The sequence below is a fragment of the Loxodonta africana genome, chromosome 25, assembly GCF_030014295.1.
Source record: "Loxodonta africana isolate mLoxAfr1 chromosome 25, mLoxAfr1.hap2, whole genome shotgun sequence".
In the NCBI taxonomy this organism is placed as follows: Eukaryota; Metazoa; Chordata; class Mammalia; order Proboscidea; family Elephantidae; genus Loxodonta; species Loxodonta africana.
In genome coordinates, this window is record NC_087366.1 from 46,191,418 (window position 1) to 46,214,272 (window position 22,855).

The 22,855-nt window shown below is 39.1% G+C and overlaps 1 protein-coding gene across 1 annotated transcript in view; it reads left to right on the forward strand.

The window, feature by feature from the left end:
* CATSPERE (catsper channel auxiliary subunit epsilon) overlaps window positions 1–22,855 on the forward strand; it is a 192,176-nt gene that overhangs the window by 45,263 nt on the left and 124,058 nt on the right. Inside the window, exon 8 of the mRNA XM_064276949.1 lies at window positions 15,696–15,802. Coding sequence (XP_064133019.1) covers window positions 15,696–15,802 — 107 coding nt within the window. The remainder of the gene's footprint in view (window positions 1–15,695; window positions 15,803–22,855) is intronic.

The following is a 22,855-nucleotide window of genomic DNA, read 5'->3' on the forward strand; positions in this document are numbered from 1 at the left end:
CTTCCTGATATTGGATATTGTGTCTTCTCTCTCTCTCTTTTTTAATCTTGAGCAGTCTTCTTCTAATTTTTTTTCTTTCTTTTCCTTTTTTTATTTTTGGTGAAAATATACACAGCAGAATATACACTCATTGAACAATTTTTACACGTACACTTCAATGACATTGGTTACATTCTTCACGTTGTGTCACCATTCTCACTGTCTCTACCCATATTGTTTCACCACCATTGACTTAGATTTTCTACTAAAAAAAAAAAAATTTCTTTTTTTTTAAACTTATAGCCTATGCTTTAGAGTTACTGTTGTCAATTTGTTGTCATATAGATAATTCTTTAATAGAGCGCGGTGTTCAAAGCAAATATACTTTAATAATTTAGCTAAACTACTGTTTTAGTTTAAAGATGACTTCAGGGGATAGTTTTCTTCAAGGTTTAAGATTTTCTCAAGGCAATAGATTTGAGGGTTCCTCTAGTCTCACTGGGCACAGTAAGCTTGGATTCCATAAGAATTTGGCATTGTGTTCCTCTTCCCTCCCCTCACCCCTACCTTTGATCAGGAGTCATCTATTGAGTCCTTGATCAAAATGTCCTGTAATCGTAGCTGGGCACCATCTAGTTCTTCTGGTCTCATGGCAAAGGAGGCAGTAGTTCACGTAGGTAGCTGGACCTGTCATACAGTTCCTGGGTCTTCTTCTTCTGCTGCTGCTCCAGGTGAATAGAGACCAATTGTATCTTAGATGACCACTGCAAGCTTTTAAGACCCTAGGCACTACTCACTGACCTAAGGCGTAGAACAGAAACTTTAAAAACAATATTAGGCCAATTGACTGGACAGTCCCATGACTCAAAACCTTTATTTATTTATTTTCAATGAACTTTAGATGAAGGTTTACAGAACAAACTAGTTTCTCATCAAACAGTCAGTGTACATATTGTTGTATGACATTGGTTAACAACCCCATGACATGTCAACACTTCCCCTTCTCAAGCCTGGGTTCCCTATTACTGGCTTTCCTGTTCCCTCCTGACTTCCAGTTCCTGCCCCAGGACTGATACGCCCCTCCAGTCTTGCTTTGTTCCATGGGCCTGTTCAATCTTTGGCTGAAGGCTGAACCTCAGGAGTGGCCCCATTACTGAGCTGAAAGGGTGTCTGGGGCCCATGCTTTCAGGGTTTCTCCAGTCTTTCCATGACTCACAACCTTTAAACTGAGAGAACTAATCCCATGAAGTGTTTGGTTGTACCTAAATAGTATCAGCAACTGCGATCTTTCTCTCTCACTCTTTTTTTTTGGAGGGGGGGAGGCTTCTGTTGTTCTTGTAAAATTATACATACCACAACATTTGCCATTTTACCCTCCTTCTAGTGTACAACTTAGTGGTATCAGTTACATCAGTCAAGTTGTGTAACCACTGCTTTTAATTGATGCCAATGTTGCCGTCACTACAGAAGTAAACTCAGTACATCCAGAGAATGATTACTTCTTTCCCTCTTCCCTCCTGCCCCAGGTAATGACTAATAACCATTTGTCTCTATATTTTTACCTATACTTATCATTTCATATAAGTGAGGTCATACAATATTTGTACTTTTATGATTGACTTATTTCACTTGGCACAATATCTTTGAGATTCATCCATGGTGTACAAATATTTGTATGTCTTAGGCTGGGTTCTTTAGAGAAGCAAAACCAGTAAAGCCTATAAATATATACATAAAAAAACCCATAAATACATATATGTATATATATAGAAAAATCCAGTGCTGTTGAGTCGATTCCAACTCATAGCGACCCCATAGAACCCTATATATAAATATATATATATATAGAGAGAGAGATTTATATTAAGGAAATGGCTTACACAGTTGTAGAGGCTAAAACAACCCAAGTTGTGGGTCTGGCTGGAGTCTTCTCCTGATTCATGTAGCCACAGGAGCCAGCGAACCCAAGATTGGCAAGTCAAAGAGCAGGGCTTTGACTCACAGGTTGTGAAGACAGAGGAATCCCAAGATCAGCAGCCAAGATGGCAGATGAGCTGCTACTTCAAGTCCCAAGAACCAGAGGTCAGATGAATAAGGGCCAGTTGCAGGATCCAGGGAGAGCAAAAGCCCACAAGCATTGCCAGAAAGTCCACCTATATTGAATGCAGGCCACACCCCTTTTAACTGATTGGCTCCTCATAGAAGATCCCATCATGGAAATGATCACATTGTATCAAATCTCATCATGGAGGTGATCACATCATTATACGACTACCAAACTATATCATAGCTGCCAAACCAAGAGAATCATGGCACAGCCAAGTTGACACACAACCTTAACCATCACAGTTCACGCCTTGTTAACCTGGCACCTGTACACATCTCCTTAAACCGTACACAATCTCTAAATAAAGACAATTACAAAGTCATACTTGTGCCTCACATGATACAAATAAAGTGTACAAATGAAAACGCACTAGCCGTGTTTACATCTCATATTTTATAAGTGAAGAAAACGAAAATATCTGATGCACTCATACAAGGCAGAAATACTCATAACAATTACAGTCTTTGTTTCTGCAACTGGTCACGTAGTCATAACTAGCATTCAGAAGTACCTTCTTCCACCACCCATTCCATATTGCCTTTACCCTTGGCAAGCACCTTAGCTGGTCATAGTTCTTTATCTGGTTGGGTGAAACAAACCTTCATTCCTGAAGGGTCTGGGCCATTAGTAGTCATGTCCGAATTGAATTGCTGAAGTTTTCATTGACTTTAATCACAGGGCATGGTAGTAGTAAGAGATGCCCTCAAGGATTGCCTGCATTCCAGACAGAATCTTCTTTACCTAAATTATGTACTATCAATCTGATTTCGTCTTGATAATCAGGATCAACCACACCAGCCAATATAGTAACTCCCTTTTTTGCCTGTTGATCCAGAGGCATTGTTGTCGTTAGGTGCTTTCGAATTGGTTCCTACTCATAGCGACCCTACGTACACACTTCCCGGTCATGTGCTATCCTCACAATCATTGTTATACTTTAGCCCATTGTTGCAGCCACTGTGTTAATCCATCTTGTTGAGGGTCTTGCTCTTTTTCACTGATGCTCTCTCTACTTTACCAAACATGATGTCCTTCTCCAGGGACTGGTCCCTCCTGATAACATGTCCAAAGTATGTGAGATGTAGTTTTGTCATCCTTGCTTCTAAGTAGCATTCAGGTTGTACTTCTCCCAAGACAGTTTTGTTCCTTCTTTTGGCAGTCCATGGTATAATCAGTGTTCTTTGCTGTCTTAGTCTGGGTTCCCTAGAGAAGCAAAACCAGTAATGCATATAAATATATATAGAGAGATTTATATTAAGGAAACAGCTCACACGATTGTATAGGTTGGAACGTCCCAAGTCCTTGGATCAGGATAGATTCCTTTCCCAATTCACGGAGCCGTAGAAGCTGGTGAACCCCAGGCGAGCAGGTTGGAGAGCAGAGATCCCGCTCACAGGTTGTGACAGTCGAGGAACCCCCAAGGTCGGCAGGCAAGACCACAAGTTTTCTCCTGAGTCATTTAGCTGCCGGTGCTAGGGAACCCAAGATAGGCAGATCGGGGAGCAGGACTCTTGCTCTCAGGCTGTGAAGATTGGCGAATCCAAGTCCCAAGAACCAGAGGTCAGAACAAGAGACAGCTGCTGGATCCAGAACAAGCCAACAACTTTGCAAGGCAAGCAGGAAGGAAGTAGGCAGCAGAAGGCAGAGAGATGAAGGCTGAGGGGGCGGTGAGCTACCAGAGGCCCAGCCCCTGCCAGTACCACTCAGCAGATTCCATCATGGGTGTGATCACATACGAATTTCAACAGGAAAGTGATCACAACATTATACAACTGCCAAAACACTGAGAATCATGGCTCAGCCAAGTTGACACACAATCTTAACCATCATGTTCGTCGACACCACGATTCAAAGGAGTCAATTCTTCTTTAGTCTTCCTTATTCATTGTCCAGCTTTCTCATGCATACGAGGTGATTGAAAACACCATGGCTTGGGTCAGGCATACCTTAGTGTTCAAGGTGATATCTTTGCTTTCTAACACTTTAAAGAGGTCTCTTGCAGCAGATTTGCCCAATGCAATACGTCATTTGATGTCTTGACTGCTGTTTCCATGAGTGTTGACTGTGAATCCAAGTAAAATGAAATTGACAGTTTTAGTCTTTTCTCAATTTATCATGATGTTACTTATTGGTCCAGTTGTAAGGATTTTTGTTTTCTTTATGTTGAGGTGTAATCCATACTGAAGGCTGTAGTCTTTGTTCTTCATCGGTAAGTGCTTCAAGTCCTTTTCACTTTCAGCAACCAAAGTTGTGTCATCTGCATAGCACAGGTTGTTAATGAATCTTCCTCCAATTCCAATGCCCCATTCTTCATGTAGTCCAGTTTCTCAGATTGTTTCCTCAGCATACAGATTGAACTAGTATGGTGAAAGGATACAACTCTGACACACACCTTTCCTGACTTTAAGCCAGTCAGTATCCCCTTGTTATATTTGAACAACTGCCTCTTGGTCTCTGTGCAGATTCCTCCTGAGCACAATTAAGTGTTCTGAAATTCCCATTCTTCGCAATGTTATCCATAATTTGTTACGATCCATACAGTCGAATGCCTTTGCATAGTCAATAAAACACAGGTAAATATCTTTCTGATATTCTCTGCTTTCAGCCAAGATCCATCTGACATGGACAATGATATCCTGGTTCCACGTTCTCTTCTGAATCTTGCTTGAATTTCTGGCAGTTCCCTGTCCAGGTACTGCTGCAGCTACTGTTGAATGATCTTCAGCAAAATTTTACTTTTATGCAATATTAATGATATTGTTCCATAATTTCCGCATTCAGTTGGATATCCAGAGGCATAAGGAACCCAAAGTGGCCAGGTGGCATTCTTAAATTCCAGTTCATTGAAATCAGTGTTGTGTCTCCAGGTGGGAGCATTCCTCCCTTTGGAACTAAGACCTCTAGACCTGCAAGCATAGGTCAAGGGACAGGAAGCAAAAATTTTGTTAGTGATTCCCTAGGGGTAAATGCCACATCTATTTCCACCCCTTGATCCCTGGACCCATGAATCCTGGCTATGGGAGAAATAGCACCATATATTGGATGCTGGTTTAGAGCACATACAGCCTCCTGGAGAACAATTGCCCCAACCATGCAAGGTATTGCCACCTAGTTGGTGCCGTAATTGTGTCTTAGAAGGTCATTCCATTGTTCTGTCAAGCCAGCTGCTTCAGGATGATGGGGAACATGGTAAGACCAGTGAGTTCCATGAGCATGGGCCCATTGCTACGCTTCATTTGCTGTGACATGAGTCCCTTGATTCGAGGCACTGCTGTGTGGGATACCATGACAGTAGATAGGGTGTTCTGTAAATCCACAGAAGGTAGTTTTGGCAGAAGTACTGGGTGCAGGGAAGGCAAATCCATATTCTGAGTAAGTTTCTTTCCCAGTGAGAATAAAACTCTGCACTTTCCATGATGGAAGGCAACCAATGTAATCAACCTGCTGCAAGGTTGCTGGCTGAGCACCTTGAGGAATGGTGCCATATCGGGGACTCAGGGTTGGTCTCTGATGCTGGCAGATTGGGCACTCAGCTATGGATGTAGCCAAGTCAGCCTTGGTGAGTGGAAGTCCATGTTGCTCAGCCCATGTATAACCTCCATCCCTGCCACCATGGCCACTTTGTTCATGAGCCCATTGGGCAATGACTGGGGGAAGAGATTGACTGGTTTTCACAGAACGTGTCATCCTATCCATTTAATTGTTAAAATCCTCCTCTGCTGAGGTCATCCTTTAGTGAGCATTCACATGACACAAAAATGTCTTTGCTTCTTGGCCGATTCGGAGAGGTCTATCCACATACCTTTTCCTTGTCTCCAATTTTTTAATCATGTTCCTTCCAAGTCCTTGACCATCCAGCCAAACCACTGGACACAGCCCATGAATCAGTATACAGTCACACATCTGGCCATCTCTCCTTCCAAGCAAAGTGAACAACCAGGTGCACTGCTCAAAGTTCTACTCATTGGGAGGATTTCCCTTTACCACTGTCCCTCAGGGAGGTCCCAGAAAGGGGCTGCAGTGCTGCCACTGTCCACCTTCGCGTGTTGCCTGCATATCATGCAGAACCACCTGTAAATGAGGCACGAGTTTCTTATTCCTCAGTCAGCTAATCATACGGAACTCCCCATGAGGTCATAGGTGCAGACTGGGAGATGAAAGGTTATGTGACAGGAGTGGAGACCATGGGCATTTGGACCACTTCCTCGTACAAATTATTTGTGCCTTCAGGTCCTGCTCAGGCCCAGTCTTGTATATATCACTTCCATTTAATGATAGAGTGCTGCTGTGTACATCCAACTTTGTGACTCTGTGAGTCAGACAACATCTGTTCATGATGGGCATCTCAGGCCGCATGGTGACTTGGTGTCCTATGATTACACATTCAGTCTGTACTAAGATCCAGTAACAAGACAAAAGTTGTTGTAAAAACCAGTGAAGGCTTCTCAGTTCTCATCTCAAGTCTTAGATGTATTCAATATGTGTAACTACTTTCTTTTTCTTGAAATGCTTTTCTCTTATAGCTTCCAGAACACCAAAACATTTTGGTTTTTCTCCTACTTCATTTGCTACTCTATCTCTTTTACTTACTCCTCATTTACTAAATTTGAACAATTTTTTTTGCATTTTCTTCCCAGATGATCACGGTCACATGGCCTTAGATATCGATCATATGATAATGGTTTCCAAATTTATATTCCAGGCAAAATTCTTCTCTTACCTTTATACTCTTATATTCAGCTGACCACTAACATCCCTGTTTAGATGTCTCATAAGCAGGTTATATCTTGGGGTTGTTAGTTGCCATTAAGTCGGCTCCAACTCATAGTGACCTGTGTATAACAGGACAAAACATTGCCTGGTCCTGCACCATCTTCATGATTGTTGGTATGATTAAGTCCATTGTTTCAGCTATTGTGTCAGTTCATCTCATTGAGGGTTTCCCTCATCTTTGCTGACCTTTTTCCTGATGTCAGATGGATCTTGGCAGAAAGCAGAGAATACCAGAAAGATGTTTACCTGTATTTTATTGACTACACAAATGCCTTTGTGGATTATAAAAAATTATGAATTATTTATGAAAAATGAAAATTCCAGAACACTTAATTGTGCTCATGTGGAACCTGTACATAGAGCTAGAAGGAGCCCTTTGAACACAACAAGGCGATACTGCATGGTTTAAAATTGGAAAGGTGTGTGGTAGGGTTGTATATTTTCACCTTAGTTATTCAGCCTGTATGATAAACAAATAACCTGAGAGGCTGAACTATATGAAGAAGAAAGCAGCATCAAGATTGGAGGAAGACTCATTAACAGCCTGCAATATGCAGATGACACAAACTTGTTGCCAGAAATGAGAATGACTTGAAGCACTTACTGATGAAGGTCAAAGACTACAGCCTTCAATGAGTTATACCTGAAAGTGAAGAAAACTTTTATAAATGGGACTGATAAACGACATTATGATAAATGGTGAAGAAACTGAAGTTGTCAGTGATTTTATTTTACTTGGATCAACAATCAACATCTATGGAAGAAACAGTCAGGAAATCAAACAACATATTGCATTGGGTAAATCTGCTGCAAAAGACTTCTTTAAAATTCTGAAAAGAAAATATGTCACCTTGTTGATGAAGATGTGCCTGACTCAAGCCATGGTCTTTTCAATTGCCTTATATGCATGCAAAAGCTGGAAATGAAAAAGGAGGACAGAAGAATTGATGCATTCGACCTGTGGTGCTGGTGAAAAATATTGAATATACTGTGAACTTGCAGAAGAACAAACAAATCAGTCTTAGAAAAAATACAACCAGAATGCTCTTTAGAAGCATGATGAGACTTCAGTTTGCTTACTTTGAACATGTCACCAGGAAATACCAATCACTAGGTTATATCTGGAGCCCTGGTAGTGCAATGGTTAAGAGCTGGGCTACTAACCAAAAGGTCTGCAGTTTGAATCCACCAGCTGCTCCTTGGAAACCCTATGGGGCAGTTCTACTCTGTCTTATAGTTGGTGAGGCAGAACCAACTTGATGGCACATAACAATAGCAACAGGTTATATCTAGCATGGATAAAATGTAAATCCCTAGTTTTCCTGTAAACTTATTCTTCCCACAGCATTCGCCATCACAGTAAGTGGTACCATCATCCAGTTTCTCAAGCAGCAGCCCCATAACTAGTCTCAGTCTCCCAACTCAGCCCTCACTTTATAATCTGTCCTCCATATGACAGCTGAGGAAGCAGTTTTAAAATATATTGTGTCAAGATTTCCAGTTCCAGGCTAGATGGAGTAAGTGCATTCCATTTTTCTCCTACAACTACTCACAACAAAAAAATTCTTGACAAAATACATAAGTCACCTACCAGAAGAATTTGACAGATGGAGAAAAGAAAATGGACTGGCTAGGGACCTTGAGATTGTAGGAACAACCAAGCAGTGAGTTCCCTGGGTTTTTTTCTTACCTTCTCTATATGCTGGCCTGGATATGAGAGGAGCCTGCAACTCAGCAATGCCAACAGGCACAGAAAAAAACAATCCTAAGAAAAGCTTCCTCTCTCTAGTCCAAGGACCAGAACAGGGTGGCCAAAAGGACAGAAATCTTTTGTATCTGCTTGTTCTCGAAATGAACAACACTAAAAAAGCTTCTTCCACTTCCTGCCTCAACAGTTTCTGCAACAGTAGCACTGTTGAGTAGAACTTTGTTTTCCACCTTCTTTGCAGTGATGAAGAAGCTTCCCTCCCTATGGAGCCTGCAGCTGGAAATATGACTTCCACACTCATCCTATCCCCCTCAGTAAAGAGGCAGTGTCCCTGTCCTGCAATGGTTGTAGGCAGAACTCTGAATTTCATCCTTACCCTTCAACAACAAGGAAAAGCTAACTCTCACTTTCACTCATACATCCCCTGTACACTAAAATGAGGGCGTGCCCACCCCTGGAGCACCTGTGGATGGGACTCTGGCTTCCACCCCTGTCCTGCAGTAACAAGGCAGGACTCCTCCCCTAAAATACCCTGGGATAGAACTCCAGAGTCAACCCCATACTGCATTAAGGAAGTAGTGAGAAAAGGCCCTTTCTCTGTGGATCCTGTGGGCAGAACTCTGATTTTAACCCCTGCCCTTCAGTAACAATGCAATATAGTTTCCCCTCCCCATCCAGCACTGTGGAGACTGTGTGATGGAGTCCTGCAATCTGAGTAATAACACAAAAGTAGAGAAAAAAAAAATTTTTTTTAGAGAAGACCAAAACAGCACTGTTTATAAACAGGCTTTATAAACTAGATTGATATTTGAACCACAAATCACAAAAGTGATTCAGAACATGTATTCTGAACTTAGATAGGTTGGATACCTGCCTAAATAAAAGATTTAAATAGGAACCACAGTCTTTTGACATAACATTCAAAATTTCCATAATGTAGTCAGAAAGTTACTCATCATACTAAGAGGAAAATCTGAACTTGAATGAGAAAAGACAATCAATAGATATCAATATTGAGATGACACAGATGTTGAAACTATCAAGCAAGGATTTTAATGCAGCTATCATTTTTTTTTATCATAAAAATGCTTCAACAAGCAATTGCAAGTGCACTTGGGGCAAATACTTTAAAATTAGAAAGACTTAGCAAATAAGTGAAAGATATAATGAAAAACCAAATGGAAATTTTAGAAGTTAAAAACGCAATAATCAAAAAACAACTGTCAATGGGTGAGAGCATTAGCAGAATGGAGAGTACAAAAGAATGAATCAATAAACTTGAAAGTAGTGCAACAGAAATTAATCAATCTGAACAACAGAGAGAAAAGAAACTGAAGCAAAATGAGCAGAACCTCAGGGATCTGTGGAACTATAACAAAGATCTAACATTTGTGTCACTGGTATGCTAGAAAGAGAGGAGAAATAGGGTTGATTTTAAAAGTAGCAAAAGAAATAATAGCTGAAATTTTCTGATATTCTCAAAAGACATAATTCTACAGATTCAATAAACTCAATGAATCCCAAACAATATAAACCCAAAAAAACTTATGCCAAGATCCATCATAATCAAATTTTTGAAAACTAAAGACAAAGAAAAGGCCTTAAAAGTAGCCAGAGAAAAACAATGTGTTACCTATAAAAAAAATTTTAAAAATAGGGGGACATTAATTAAAATAACAGTAGGTTTCCCATTAGAAATCATGGAAGCCAGTTGGTAGTTGCACAAGATTTTTCAAGTCTTGAAAGAAAAGAACAGTCAACACAAGATTCTGTACCCAGCAAAAATATCCTTCAAGAATAAAGATACAATCAATATATTCATAGATGATAGAAAACTAAGAGAATTTGTAGCCAGCAGACCTACCCTAAAAGAATGAATATATAAAGTATTGAAACAGAAAGGAAATGGAAAAAGAAGAAATCTTGGAACATCAGATAGGAAGAAAGAACAATGGAAAGTATAAAAATAAGGATAATACAATTATGTTTTCTTCTCTTGAGTTTTTTCTAAATTATGTTTGATAGTTAAAGCAAAACATTATAGCACTGTCTGATGCGGTTCTCAATGCATGTAGAGGAACTATTGGAGACAACTGTATTATAAATGGAGGAGAATAAAGGTGTGTCAATCTCCTGGCTTTTATATTGTACTACAGTTAAGTAAGATGCAACTCTTGGGGAAACTTTGTGAGGGGTACATGAAATTTCCTATACTCTCTTTGCAGCTGCCTGTGAATTTATAATTCTTTCAAAATAAAAAATTTAAAAAATGAGGAAAAAAGGCCTGACAGAACTAAAAGTGAAAATAGACAAATCCACAGTTACATTTGGGCACTTCAATAGCCACAGTAATTGAAGGAACCACTAAAAATATAGCCAGTAAGGATATAGAAGAACTGAACAATGCCATCAAACAATGGAATCTAATTGGCTGTCACAGAATACTCCAACAACAGCAGAATACACAGTCTTTTCAAGTGCACATGGGACAGTCACCAAGATAGATCATATCATGGATCATAAAACAGACTTTAACAAATTTCAGAGAATTTAAATCATTCAAAATATGGTATCTGGGCAAAATGGAATCAAACTTGAAATCAGTAACACAAAACAGCCAGGAAACTTCCAAACACTTGGAAGTTAAACAACACACTGCCAAATAATTCATGTGTCAAAGATGTATCAGTGGAAATAAAAAATACTGAACTAATTTAAAATGAAAATACAATATATCACAATCTGTGTGATGCAGCTAAAGCAGTAGTGAGAAGGAAATTTATAGCACCAAATAAGTATATTAGAAAAGATGAGAAGCATCTAATTCATAATCTAATTTACCACTTCAAAAAACAAGAGAAAGGAGAACAAAATAAACATAAAGCAAACAAAATGAAGGAAATAATAAAGATCAGAAAGAAATAAGATAACCAAAAATCCATTGCTGTCAAGTTGGTTCTGACTCATGGCAACCCTATAGGACAGAGTAGAACTGCCCCATAGCGTTTCCAGGGAGCACTTGGTGGATTTGAACTGCTGACCTTTCTGTTAGCAGCTGTAGCTCTTAACCACTATGCTATCAGGGTTTCCCAAATAAGATAGAAAATAGAAAAAAATCAGTGAAACAAAAAGCTGGTCTTTGAAAACATCAACGAAACTGAAAAGCCTTTAGGAAGACTGAAAAAAAAGAAGACAAAAATTACCAATATTGAGAATGAAGGAGATTACTCAGACCTCACAAACATTAAAAAGGTAATAAAGGATACTATAAACAACTGTATGCATACAAATTAGACAACTTAGATGAAGTAGATCAATTATTTGAAAACATAAAGTACCACAATTCACCCAACATGAAATAGGTATCTTAATAGTCTTATTAATGAAATTGAATTTGTAATTAAAATTTTTCTAAAGAGGAATCGCTAGGCTTAGGTCACTCCACTGCACCAAATGCTGCTGAAAAATCAGGTAAGACAAACAAATATGTTCATTATATTTAACAATATGTATAACCATGTGGAAAATGTTATATATTTAATAATGTCTATAAGGGTGTTCAAACGGACAGAGAAAATTATTATAATGAAATGTGCAAAGACCTGGACTTAGGAATCCAAAAGAGAAGAATATACTTGGCATTTCTCAAGCTGAAAGAACTGAAGAGAAAATTCAAGCCTCTAGTTGGAATATTGAAAGGCTCCATGGGCAAAATATTGAACAAGGCAGAAGGCATCAAGAGAGAATGGAAGGAATACAGACAGTCACTGTACCAAAAAGAATTGGTCCACGCTCACCCGTTTCAGAAGGTAGTATTTATGAAGAACCAATGGTATTGAAGGAAGAAGTCCAAGCTGCCCTGAAGGCACTGGCTAAAACAAGGCTCCAGAAATTGACAGAATATCAGCTGAGATATTTCAACAAATGGATGCAATGCTGGAAGCGCTCACTCATCTATGCCAAGAAACTGGGAAGACTGAAAAAAAAAAGAGAGCGAGAGGATAAAAATTACCAATACTGACCAACCAACTGGAAGAGATCCAGATCGTGCCTATTCCAAAGAAAGGTGATCCAATAAGAATGCAGAAATTATCAATGTCATTACTCTCACACACAAGTAAAACTTGCTGAAGCTCATTCAAAAATGGTTGCAACAGTACATTGACTGGGAACTGCCAGAAATTCAAGCCAGATTCAGAATACAACATGGAACAAGGGATATCGTTGCTGATATCAGATGAATCTTGTCTAAAAGCAGAGAATACCAGAAAGATGTTTCCCTGTGTTTTATTGACTACTCAAAGGCATTCAACTGTGTGGGTCATAACAAATTATGGATAACATTGCAAAGAATGTGAATTCCAGAACACTTAGTTGTGCTCGTGAGGAACCTGTACACAGACCAAGAGGCAGTTCATTTGAACAGAACAAGGAGATACTGCGTGGTTTAAATCAGGAAAGGTGTTGTATCTTTTCACCAAACTTATTCAATCAATGCCCATAGAAGAAGCAGTCACAAAATCAAACAACATGTTGCATTGGGCAGATCTGCTGCAAAAGACCTCTTTAAGGTGTTAAAAACCAAAGCTGTCTCCTTGAGGACTAAGATACACCTGACCCAAGCCATAGTATTTTCAATCACCTTACATACATGTGAAAGATGGACAGTGAATAAGGAAGACCAAAGAAGAAGTGACGCCTTTGAATTGTGGTGTTGGCGAAGAATACTGAATATATCGTGAACTGCCAGAAGAATGAACAAATCTGTCTTGAAATAAGTTCAGCCAAGGTGCTCCTTAGAAGTGAGAATGGCGAGACTTCATCTCACATACTTTGGACATGTTATCAGGAAGGATCAGTCCCTGGAGAAGGACATCATGTTGGTAAACTGTGGGGTCAGTGAAAAAAAGTAAGCTAATGAGATGGATTGACACAGTGGCTGCAACAATAGGCTCAAACAGCAACAATTGTGAGAATGGCACAGGGTGGGGCAGTATTTTGTTCGGTTGTACATAGGGTTGCTATCAGTCAGACCTGACTCAGTGGCACCTAACAACAACAACATGGCAATATTTATAATAGTGAAAACATAAACTCCTAAATGTCCGGTAGAAGAATGTTAAGGAACTGCTGATAAGCTCAATGAAATATCATGCAGTCGTTAAAAATGATGTTTATATAGACTGTAATAACATAATAAATGCTTATTGATTATAAATGGGCATAATTAAAATTGCATGTACTTTATGATTATGAATACATAACAGTAGCTTACATTTGATACATCTGGAGAACATATACTAAATGTGGTTTTTATCTTTTTGATAATTTCTATGTGGTAATTTTTTCTATATTTATAAAATTATCCTTAATGACTATAAATTATCTTCTTAATGGAAAAATATGTGTTTAAGCTTTATTACGTGCCTGTGTTAGGTTGTTCCTGGTCTGTCTTTTTTTCTATCATCTTGTATGGGTTGTGTATTTTATATATATGTGTATATATATATGTCTTTGTCTAACCTTTTTACTTTATTTTATTTTATTGTGCTTTAGGTGAAGGTTTACAGAACAAATTGTTGTTGTGTGCCATCGAGTGGATTCCAACTCGTAGGACCCTATAAGACAGAGTAGAACTGCCCTGTAGGGTTTCCAAGGAGCGGCTGGTAAATTTGAACTGCCAAACTTTTGATTAGCAAATTACTTTCTCATTGAATTAATGAGAATTTATAAATAGCTAGTGTTTTATGGGCCTGTCTAATCTTTGGCTGAAGGGTGAACCTCAGGAGTGTCTTCAGTACTGAGTTAAAAGGGTGTCCGGGGGCCATACTGTCAGGGTTTCTCCAGCCTTTTTCAGACCAGTAAGTCTGGTCTTTTTTTGTGAGTTGAAATTTTGCTGTACATTTATCTCCAACTGTCCAAGGCTCTCTATTGTGATCCCTGTTGTGTATTATATTTTATTTCATCTCATTCTTTCCTTCATAAAGAATTCTTCATTTAATTTTTCCTCTGCAGTTATATGAAAGATTCATGTACTGAAAATTCTGAATAGTAAGATTTTCAAAAACAAAGTAAAAATATCCATTACTTATCAAGTATTTTCCAGGCAAACTGATATTTCTCTATCAAAATCATTAAACATGAATTTTTCAGGAAGACTTCTCTATCATTACTACTCTCCAAAATAGGTCAGGTTCTCTTTATTAGAAAATCTCACAGTCCCATTGACTATGCCTTTACTGACACTCGTCATAGCAATCTCAAATGTTCCTTGTGGGTGGTTGACATATTTCTAAGAAATTAAACGAGAGGGTTATTGGAGAATCGGGGCAAAAGGAACCTATGAAATTCTCGACCAGCCCTCATTGCCTAACAGAGCTTCTGATTTTTTATTCTAGAAATTCTCCATAATGACACAGTTGTCTCTATTCTAAAAATACCTTTTTTAGAGATAACTACAGCTCAATTAAACTTCTTATGTGTCATGAGATTAAGAGGGAGCATAGCAGATCTATCTGTATACAAAGAGAATTTTTCTTAAAGTCTCTAGATATCACTGGATTTCTGCCTTGAAAGAGTACATCATTTGGAAGGCAGCCTTTATATAGAAAGAATTTCAACAGATTAGATTTAGAAACTCTATTATGTAGTTCATTGAGATTAAATCTAGGGATATTTATTTACAGGTTCCTTGGTGGTGCAGTGGTTAAGAGCTTGGCTGCGAACCAAAATGTTGGCAATTTGAATGCACTGGCTACTCCTTGGAAACTCTATGGGGCAGTTCTACTCTGTCCTATAGAGTCACTATGAGTTGGAATTGACTCGATGGCAGCGGGTTTGGTTTTTCATTAAAAAAAAAAAAAACAAAGCCAGTAATCTTAGTTTATTCAGGATTCTGATTGTGCATGGTATTTTTTGATAAGCTGAAAACCTTATCAACAATTATTTATAATTTGTACAGTCCTAATGTGAAGGAGATTTTATGCTAGGAAACAACAAAGCTGAATCCTGAAATCATGTTAAATTTATAAATGTTAAAAATGTCTTAGCTAAATATTCAATATATCATGTATAATTTCAGAATAATTCAAAAAAAGTAAAAAGAGAATATTTATTTTGTTTTTGCAGAATTCCATGATACTTACCAAGCAGTTGGCCACTTTGGGACAGAGGCCTACCATATATACAATTCTAAGGAGAAAACAGTATTCTCCAAGGCAGCTGTTGAAGAATGGGTATTTAATTTTTAAATTTCAAATATAAAATTAAGCTTTTAAATTAAATAAAATGAATATCAGAAACTTAAAGTAAAAGACAGTCTTAAAGCCTGTATTATGAAATATCTTTTTTTTTCTTATAATACGATTTCTAATTAGCTTCTTTTATGATACATGAAATGAACTGTGGCTTACAAAACTTATCACCGAATCAATGCCAGTCAGAGTCCTGGGTTATAGTTTCACAGTTTGCATTAATAGCTAAACCTCAATCCAACAGTGTCATTTGGGATGGTGGCAAATTCTGGTTTTATATGTATGAATGCTGGATCATAAATGTGAGCCGCAGTGCTGCGACTGAGTCACAGTCACTACCTCCACCAATGTAAACACGCACACACCCCCCACAAATTCCACCTGAGAAGTAACACCTGTTACTGTTAAAGTTAATACGTCTTCACTGAGTTTAGACCCATGTCCATCTAAACGCTTTGCTGTCGAGCTGAATCTGACTCATAGCAACGCTGTAGGACGGTACGATTTCCAAGGTTGTAATCTTTATGGAAACAGACGGCCACGTCTGTCTCCTGCTGAGTTTAGACAGCCCCTGCATCTATTGAGTACCTCACAGGACGAGACACTTATTAATAAAAGATAACAGCTCCTGCCCTCAATGACCTTATATAGTTGGTAGGGGAAACAAATAAGAAATAGGTATCACAACACAAATGAGACCCAGGTACAGTGAGAATACAGAGAACTGACACCAACTCTGGCTCAGGGGACAGGAAATGAGGGAGGGGTTTCCTCAGGAGGTGACATCTGTATTATTGGAAAAAAAAAAAAAGTTAACAAGTTGGGAGAGCCTTCCAAGCAGCAATGGCAGCATGTCCAAAGGCCTTGAGACTGAGGCCTAAGAAAGCAGATACATTCCAGGAAATGCCAAGAAGCTCAATTCATGGTTAGAGCGTGATGTGCATTGAAGAAGGTAAAATATTATTAACATAGTAATAAGTATCTGGAGCTAAAATTCCAGGTGATTTCATAAAACTTTTGGAGATAAAGAGGCAGGAAAAACTGTCACTGTTAAACCAAACTAGAAGTCTTGTCTGATTTGTTTTTTATCTTTTACTTTATTAAACATGATATTTTATTGAGTTTACACAGGTGAAAGTTTACACCGCAAATTAGGTTCCCATTTAACAATTTCTAAACAAATTACCTGGTGATATTGATTACATTTTTCACAATATGTCATCCTTGTCATTCATTCTGTTCTAGTACCATTTCCAGTACTCCAGTTTCCTTGCCCCATTGCCTTCTCATCTTTGCTTTAGAGTAATCATTGACCTTTGGTCTCATATGGATGATTTTTTAAAGGAGCTCATTACTCACGGGTGATATTCTTCATTTTATGAGCCAATCTGTTATTTAGTTAAAAGGTGACTCAAGGGATAATTTCGGTTTAGGATTTAAAGACCATTTCAGGGCAATAGTACTGGGGACCCCCACGTGTCTGTCAGTTTGTTGTACTGTGGGGGCCCGCATGTTGCTGTGATGCTGGAAGTTATGCCACCAGTATTCAGATACCAGCAGGGTCACCCATGGAGGACAGGTTTCAGCTGAGCTTCCAGACTAAGACAGACTAGGAAGAAGGACCCGGCAGTCTACTTCTCAAAAGCATTAGCCAGTGAAAACCTTATGAATAGCAGCGGAACATTGTCTGATATAGTGCTGAAAGATGAGCCCCTCAGGTTGGAAGGCACTCAAAAGATGACTGGGGAAGAGCTGCCTCCTCAAAGTAGAGTCGACCTTAATGACGTGGATGGAGTAAAGCTTTCAGGACCTTCATTTGCTGATGTGGCACGACTCAAAACGAGAAGAAACAGCTGCAAACATCCATTAATAATCAGAAACTAGAATATACAAAGTATGAATCTAGGAAAATTAGAAATCCTCAAAAATGAAATGGAACACATAAACATCGATATCCTAGGAATTAGTGAACTGAAATGGACTGGTATTGGCCATTTTGAATCAGACAATCATATAATCTACTCTGCTGGGAATGACAACTTGAAGAGGAATGGTATTGCATTCATCGTCAAAAAGAACATTTCAAGATCTATCCTGAAGTACAATGCTGTCAGTGATAGGATAATATCCATATGCCTACAAGGAAGACCAGTTAATATGACTATTATTCAAATTTACACACCAACCACTAGGGCCAAAGATGAAGAAATAGAAGCTTTTATCAGCTGCTGCAGTCTGAAATTAATAGAACATGCAAACTAGATGCACTGATAATTACTGGTGATTTTAATGCAAAAGTTGGAAACAAAGAAGAAGGATCAGTAGTTGGAAAATATGGCCTTGGTGATAGAAACAATGCCGAAGACCAAATGATAGAATTTTGCAAGACCAACGACTTCTTCATTGCAAACACCTTCTTTCACCAACATAAACGGTGACTATACACATGGACCTTGCCAGATGGAACACACAGAAATCAAACTGACTTCACCTGTGGAAAGAGATGATAGAAAAGCTTAATATCATCAGTAAGAAGAAGGCCAGGGGCCAACTGTGGGACAGACCATCAATTGCTCCTATGCAAGTTCAAGCTGAAACTGAAGAAAATCAGAGCAAGTCCACAAGAGCCAAAATAACAACCTTGAGTATATCCCACCTGAATTTAGGGACCATCTGAAGAATAGATTTGACGCATTGAACACTGGTGACCGAAGACTGGATGAGTTGTGGAATGACATCAAGGACATCATAAATGAGGAAAGCAAGAGGTCATTGAAAAGACAGAAAATAAAGAAAAGACCAGGATGGATGTTGGAGGAGAATCTGAAACTTGATCTTGAACATCGAGCAGCTAAAACAAAAGGAAGAATTGATGAAGTAAAAGAACTGAACAGAGGATTTCAAAGGGCAGCTCGAGAAGACAAAGTAAAGTATTATAATGACATGTGCAAAGAGCTGGAAATGGAAAACCAAAAGGGAAGAACATGCTTGGTGTTTCTCAAGCTGAAAGAATTGAAGAAAAAATTCAAGCCTTGAGTTGCAATAGTGAAGGACTCTATGGGGAAAAAATTAAACTACACAGGAATCATCAAAAGAAGATGGAAGGAATACACAGAGTCATTATACCAAAAAGAATTAGTCAATGTTCAACCATTTCAAGAGGCAGCATATGATCAGGAACCGACGGCACTGAAGGAAGAAGTCCAAGTTGCTCTGAAGGCATTGGTAAAAAACAAGGCTCCAGGAATTGATAGAATATCAATTCAGGTGTTTCAACAAACGAATGTAGCACTGGAGGTGCTCACTCGTCTATGCCAAGAAATATGGAAGACAGCTTCCTGGCCAACTGACTGGAAGAGGTCCATATTTATGCCTATTCCCAAGAAAGGTGATCCAATGGAATGAGGAAATTATAGAACAATATTATTAATATCACACACAAGCAAAATTTTGCTGAAGATCATTCGAAAGTGGCTGAAGCAGTACATCGACAGGGAACTGCCAGAAATCCAAGCCAGATTCAGAAGAGGACGTGGAACAAGAGATAGCATTGCTGATGTCAGATGGATCCTGGCTGAAAGCAGAGAATACCAGAAGTATATTTACCTGTGTTTTATTGACTATGCAAAGGTATTCGACTGTGTGGATCATAACAAATTATGGATAACATTGTGAAGAATGGGAATTCCAGAACACTTAAATTGTGCTCATGAGGAACCTTTACATAGATCAAGAGGCAGTTGTTTGGACAGAACAAGGGGATGCTGATTGGTTTAAAGTCAGGAAAGGTGTGCGTCAGGGTTGTATTCTTTCACCATACCTGTTTAATCTGTATGCTGAGAAAATAATACGAGAAGCTGCAGTATATGAAGAAGAACGGGGCATCAGGATTGGAGGAAGACTCATTAACAATCTGCGTTATGCTGATGACACAACCTTGCTTGCTGAAAGTGAAGAGGACTTGAAGCACTTACTAATGAAGATCAAAGACCATAGCCTTCAGTATGGATTACACCTCAACATAAAGAAAACAAAAATCCTCACAACTGGACCAGTGAGCAACATCATGATAAAGGGAGAAAAGACTGAAGTTGTCAAGGATTTCATTTTACTTGGATCCACAATCAGCATGCACGGAAGCAGCAATCAAGAGATCAAAAGATGCATCGGGCAAATCTGCTGCAAAGGACCTCTTTAAAGTGTTGAAGAGCAAAGATGTCACCTTGAAGACTAAGGTGCGCCTGATCCAAGCCATGGTATTTTCAATCGCATCATATGCATGTTAAAGCTGGACAATGAATAAGGAAGACTGAAGAAGAATTGATGCCTTTGAATTGTGGTGTTGGAGATGAATATTGAATGTCCATGGACTGCCAGAAGAACGAATAAATCTGTCTTGGAAGAAGTAAAACCAGAATGCTCCTTAGAAGCAAGGATGGCGAGACTGCATCTTACATACTTTGGACATGTTGTCAGGAGGGATCAGTCTCTGGAGAAGGACATTATGCTTGGGAAAGTACAGGGTCAGCAGAAAAGAGGAAGACCCTCAACAAGGTGGATTGACACAGTGGCTGCAACAATGGGCTCAAGCTTAACAACGATTGTAAGGGTGCCTCAGGACCAGGCAGTGTTTCGTTCTGTTGTACATAGGGTCGCTATGAGTCGGAACCAACTTGACGGCACCTAACAACAACAAGAATAGTTTTGGGGAGTTCTCTAGCCTCAACCAGTCTAGTGAGTCTGGGCTTTTTCAGAATTTGAGTTCTGTTCCACATTTTACTCCTGTTCTATGAGGATCCATCTATCGTGGCCCTGATCAAAACAGCACCCGTAGTGGTAGCCGGGCACCATCTAGTTCTTCTGGCCTCATGGTAGATGAGGCCATGGTTCATGTAGACTATTAGTCCTGTAGACTTGTCTGATTTATTTTTATTTTTTACTGTGCTTTAGATGAAGATTTACAGAACAAATTAGTTTCTCGTTGAACAATTAATGCACATATTGTTTTGTGACAATTGTTGCCAACCCCATGATGTGTCAATACTCTCCCCTTCTCAATCTTGTTGTTTTTCTCGTTGTTGGGTGCTGTCGAGTCGGTTCCAACTCATAGTGACCCAATGTACAACGGAACGAAGCACTGCCCAGTGCTATGCCATCTTCTCAATTGTTGTTGTGCTTGAGCCCACTATTGCAGACACTTTGTCAATCCATCTCATTAGGGTCTTCCTCTTTTTTGCTGATCCTCTACTTTACCAAGCCTGATGTCCTTCTCCAGGAACTGGTCCCTCCTGATTACATGTCCAAAGTATGTGAGACGTAGTCTTGCTATCTTTGCTTCTAAGGATTCTGGCTGTATTTCTTCCAAGACAGATTTGTTCATTCTTTTGACAGTCCATGTTATGTTCAATATTTTTTGCCAACACCATAATTCAAAGGTGTCAATTCTTCTTTGGTCTTCCTTGTTCATTGTCCAGCTTTCACATGATTGAAAATATCATGACTTGGGTCAGGCACACCATAGTCTTCAAGGTGACATCTTTTTAACACTTTGAAGAGGTCTTTTGCAGCAGATTTGCCCAGTGCAGTGTATTGTTTGATTTCTTGACTGCTGTTTCCACGGCTGTTGATTGTGAGTCCAAGTAAAATCAAATCCTTGACGACTTTGATCTTTTCTCTGTTTATCATGGTGTTGCTTATTGGTACAGTTGTGAGGATTTTTGTTCTCTTTAAGTTGAAGAGTAATCCATACTGAAGGCTATAGTCTTTGATCTTTGTCATTAAGCACTTCAAGTCCCCTTCACTTTCAGCAAGCAAGGTTGTGTAATCTGCATAACACAGGTTGTGAATGAGTCTTCCTCCAATTCTGATGCCCTGTTCTTCTTCATATAGTCCAGCTTCTCGGATTATTTACTCAGTGTACAGATGGAATAAGTACAGTGAAAGGATGCAAGCTTCATGCACACCTTTCTTGATTTTAAACTACACAGCATCCCCTAGTTCTGTTCAAACGACTGCCTCTGTACAGGTTCCTCATGAGCATAATTAAGTGTTCTGGAATTCCCATTCTTCACAACGTTATTCATAATTTGTTATGGTCCACATAGTCAAATACCTTTGCATAATCAATAATGTGTTTACAAGTAGATATCTTTCCGGGATTCTCTGCTTTCAGCCAGGATCCATCTGACATCAGCAATGCTATCTCTTGTTCCACGTCCTCTTCTGAATCTGGCTTGGATTTCTGGCAGTTCCCTGTCGATGTACTGCTTCAGCCACTTTCGAATGATCTTCAGCAAAATTTTACTTGCGTGTGATATTAAGGATATTGTTCTTTAATTTTAGCATTTGATTGAATCACTTTTCTTTGAAATAGGTGTAATTATGGATCTCTTCCAGTCAGTTGGAAACCCTGGTGTCATAGTGGTTAAGTGCTATGGCTGCTAACCAAAGGGTCAGCAGTTCAAATCCCCCAGGTGCTCCTTGGAAACTCTATGGGGCAGTTCTACTCTGTCCTATAGGGTTGCTATGAGTCGGAATCAACTCGATGGCACTGGGTTTTTTTCTGGGGTCTAGTCTGTTGTCCAGGTAGCTGTCTTCCCAATTTCTTAGCATGTTTCAATGCTGCATTCAGTTGTTGAAACATCTCAATTGGTATTCCATCAATTCCTGGAGCCTTGTTTTTCACCAGTGCCTTCAGTGCAGCTTGGAGACCTCTCCCTTCAGTACCATTGGTTCCTGATCATAAGCTACCTCCTGAAATGGTTGAGTATCGATCAACTCTTTTTGTACAGTGACTCTGTATTCCTTCCATCTTCTTTTGATGCTTCCTGCATAGTTTAATATTTTCCCCATGGAATCCTTCAGTATTGCAACTTGAGGCTTGAATTTTTTCCTCACTTCTTTTAGCTTGAGAAATGCCAAGTATGTTCTTCCCTTTTGGTTTTCTAATCCCAGGTCTTTGCACATGTCATTATATTACTTTACTTTGTCTTCTTGAGCTGCCCTTTGAAATCTTCTGTCAGCCCTTTTGTTTCA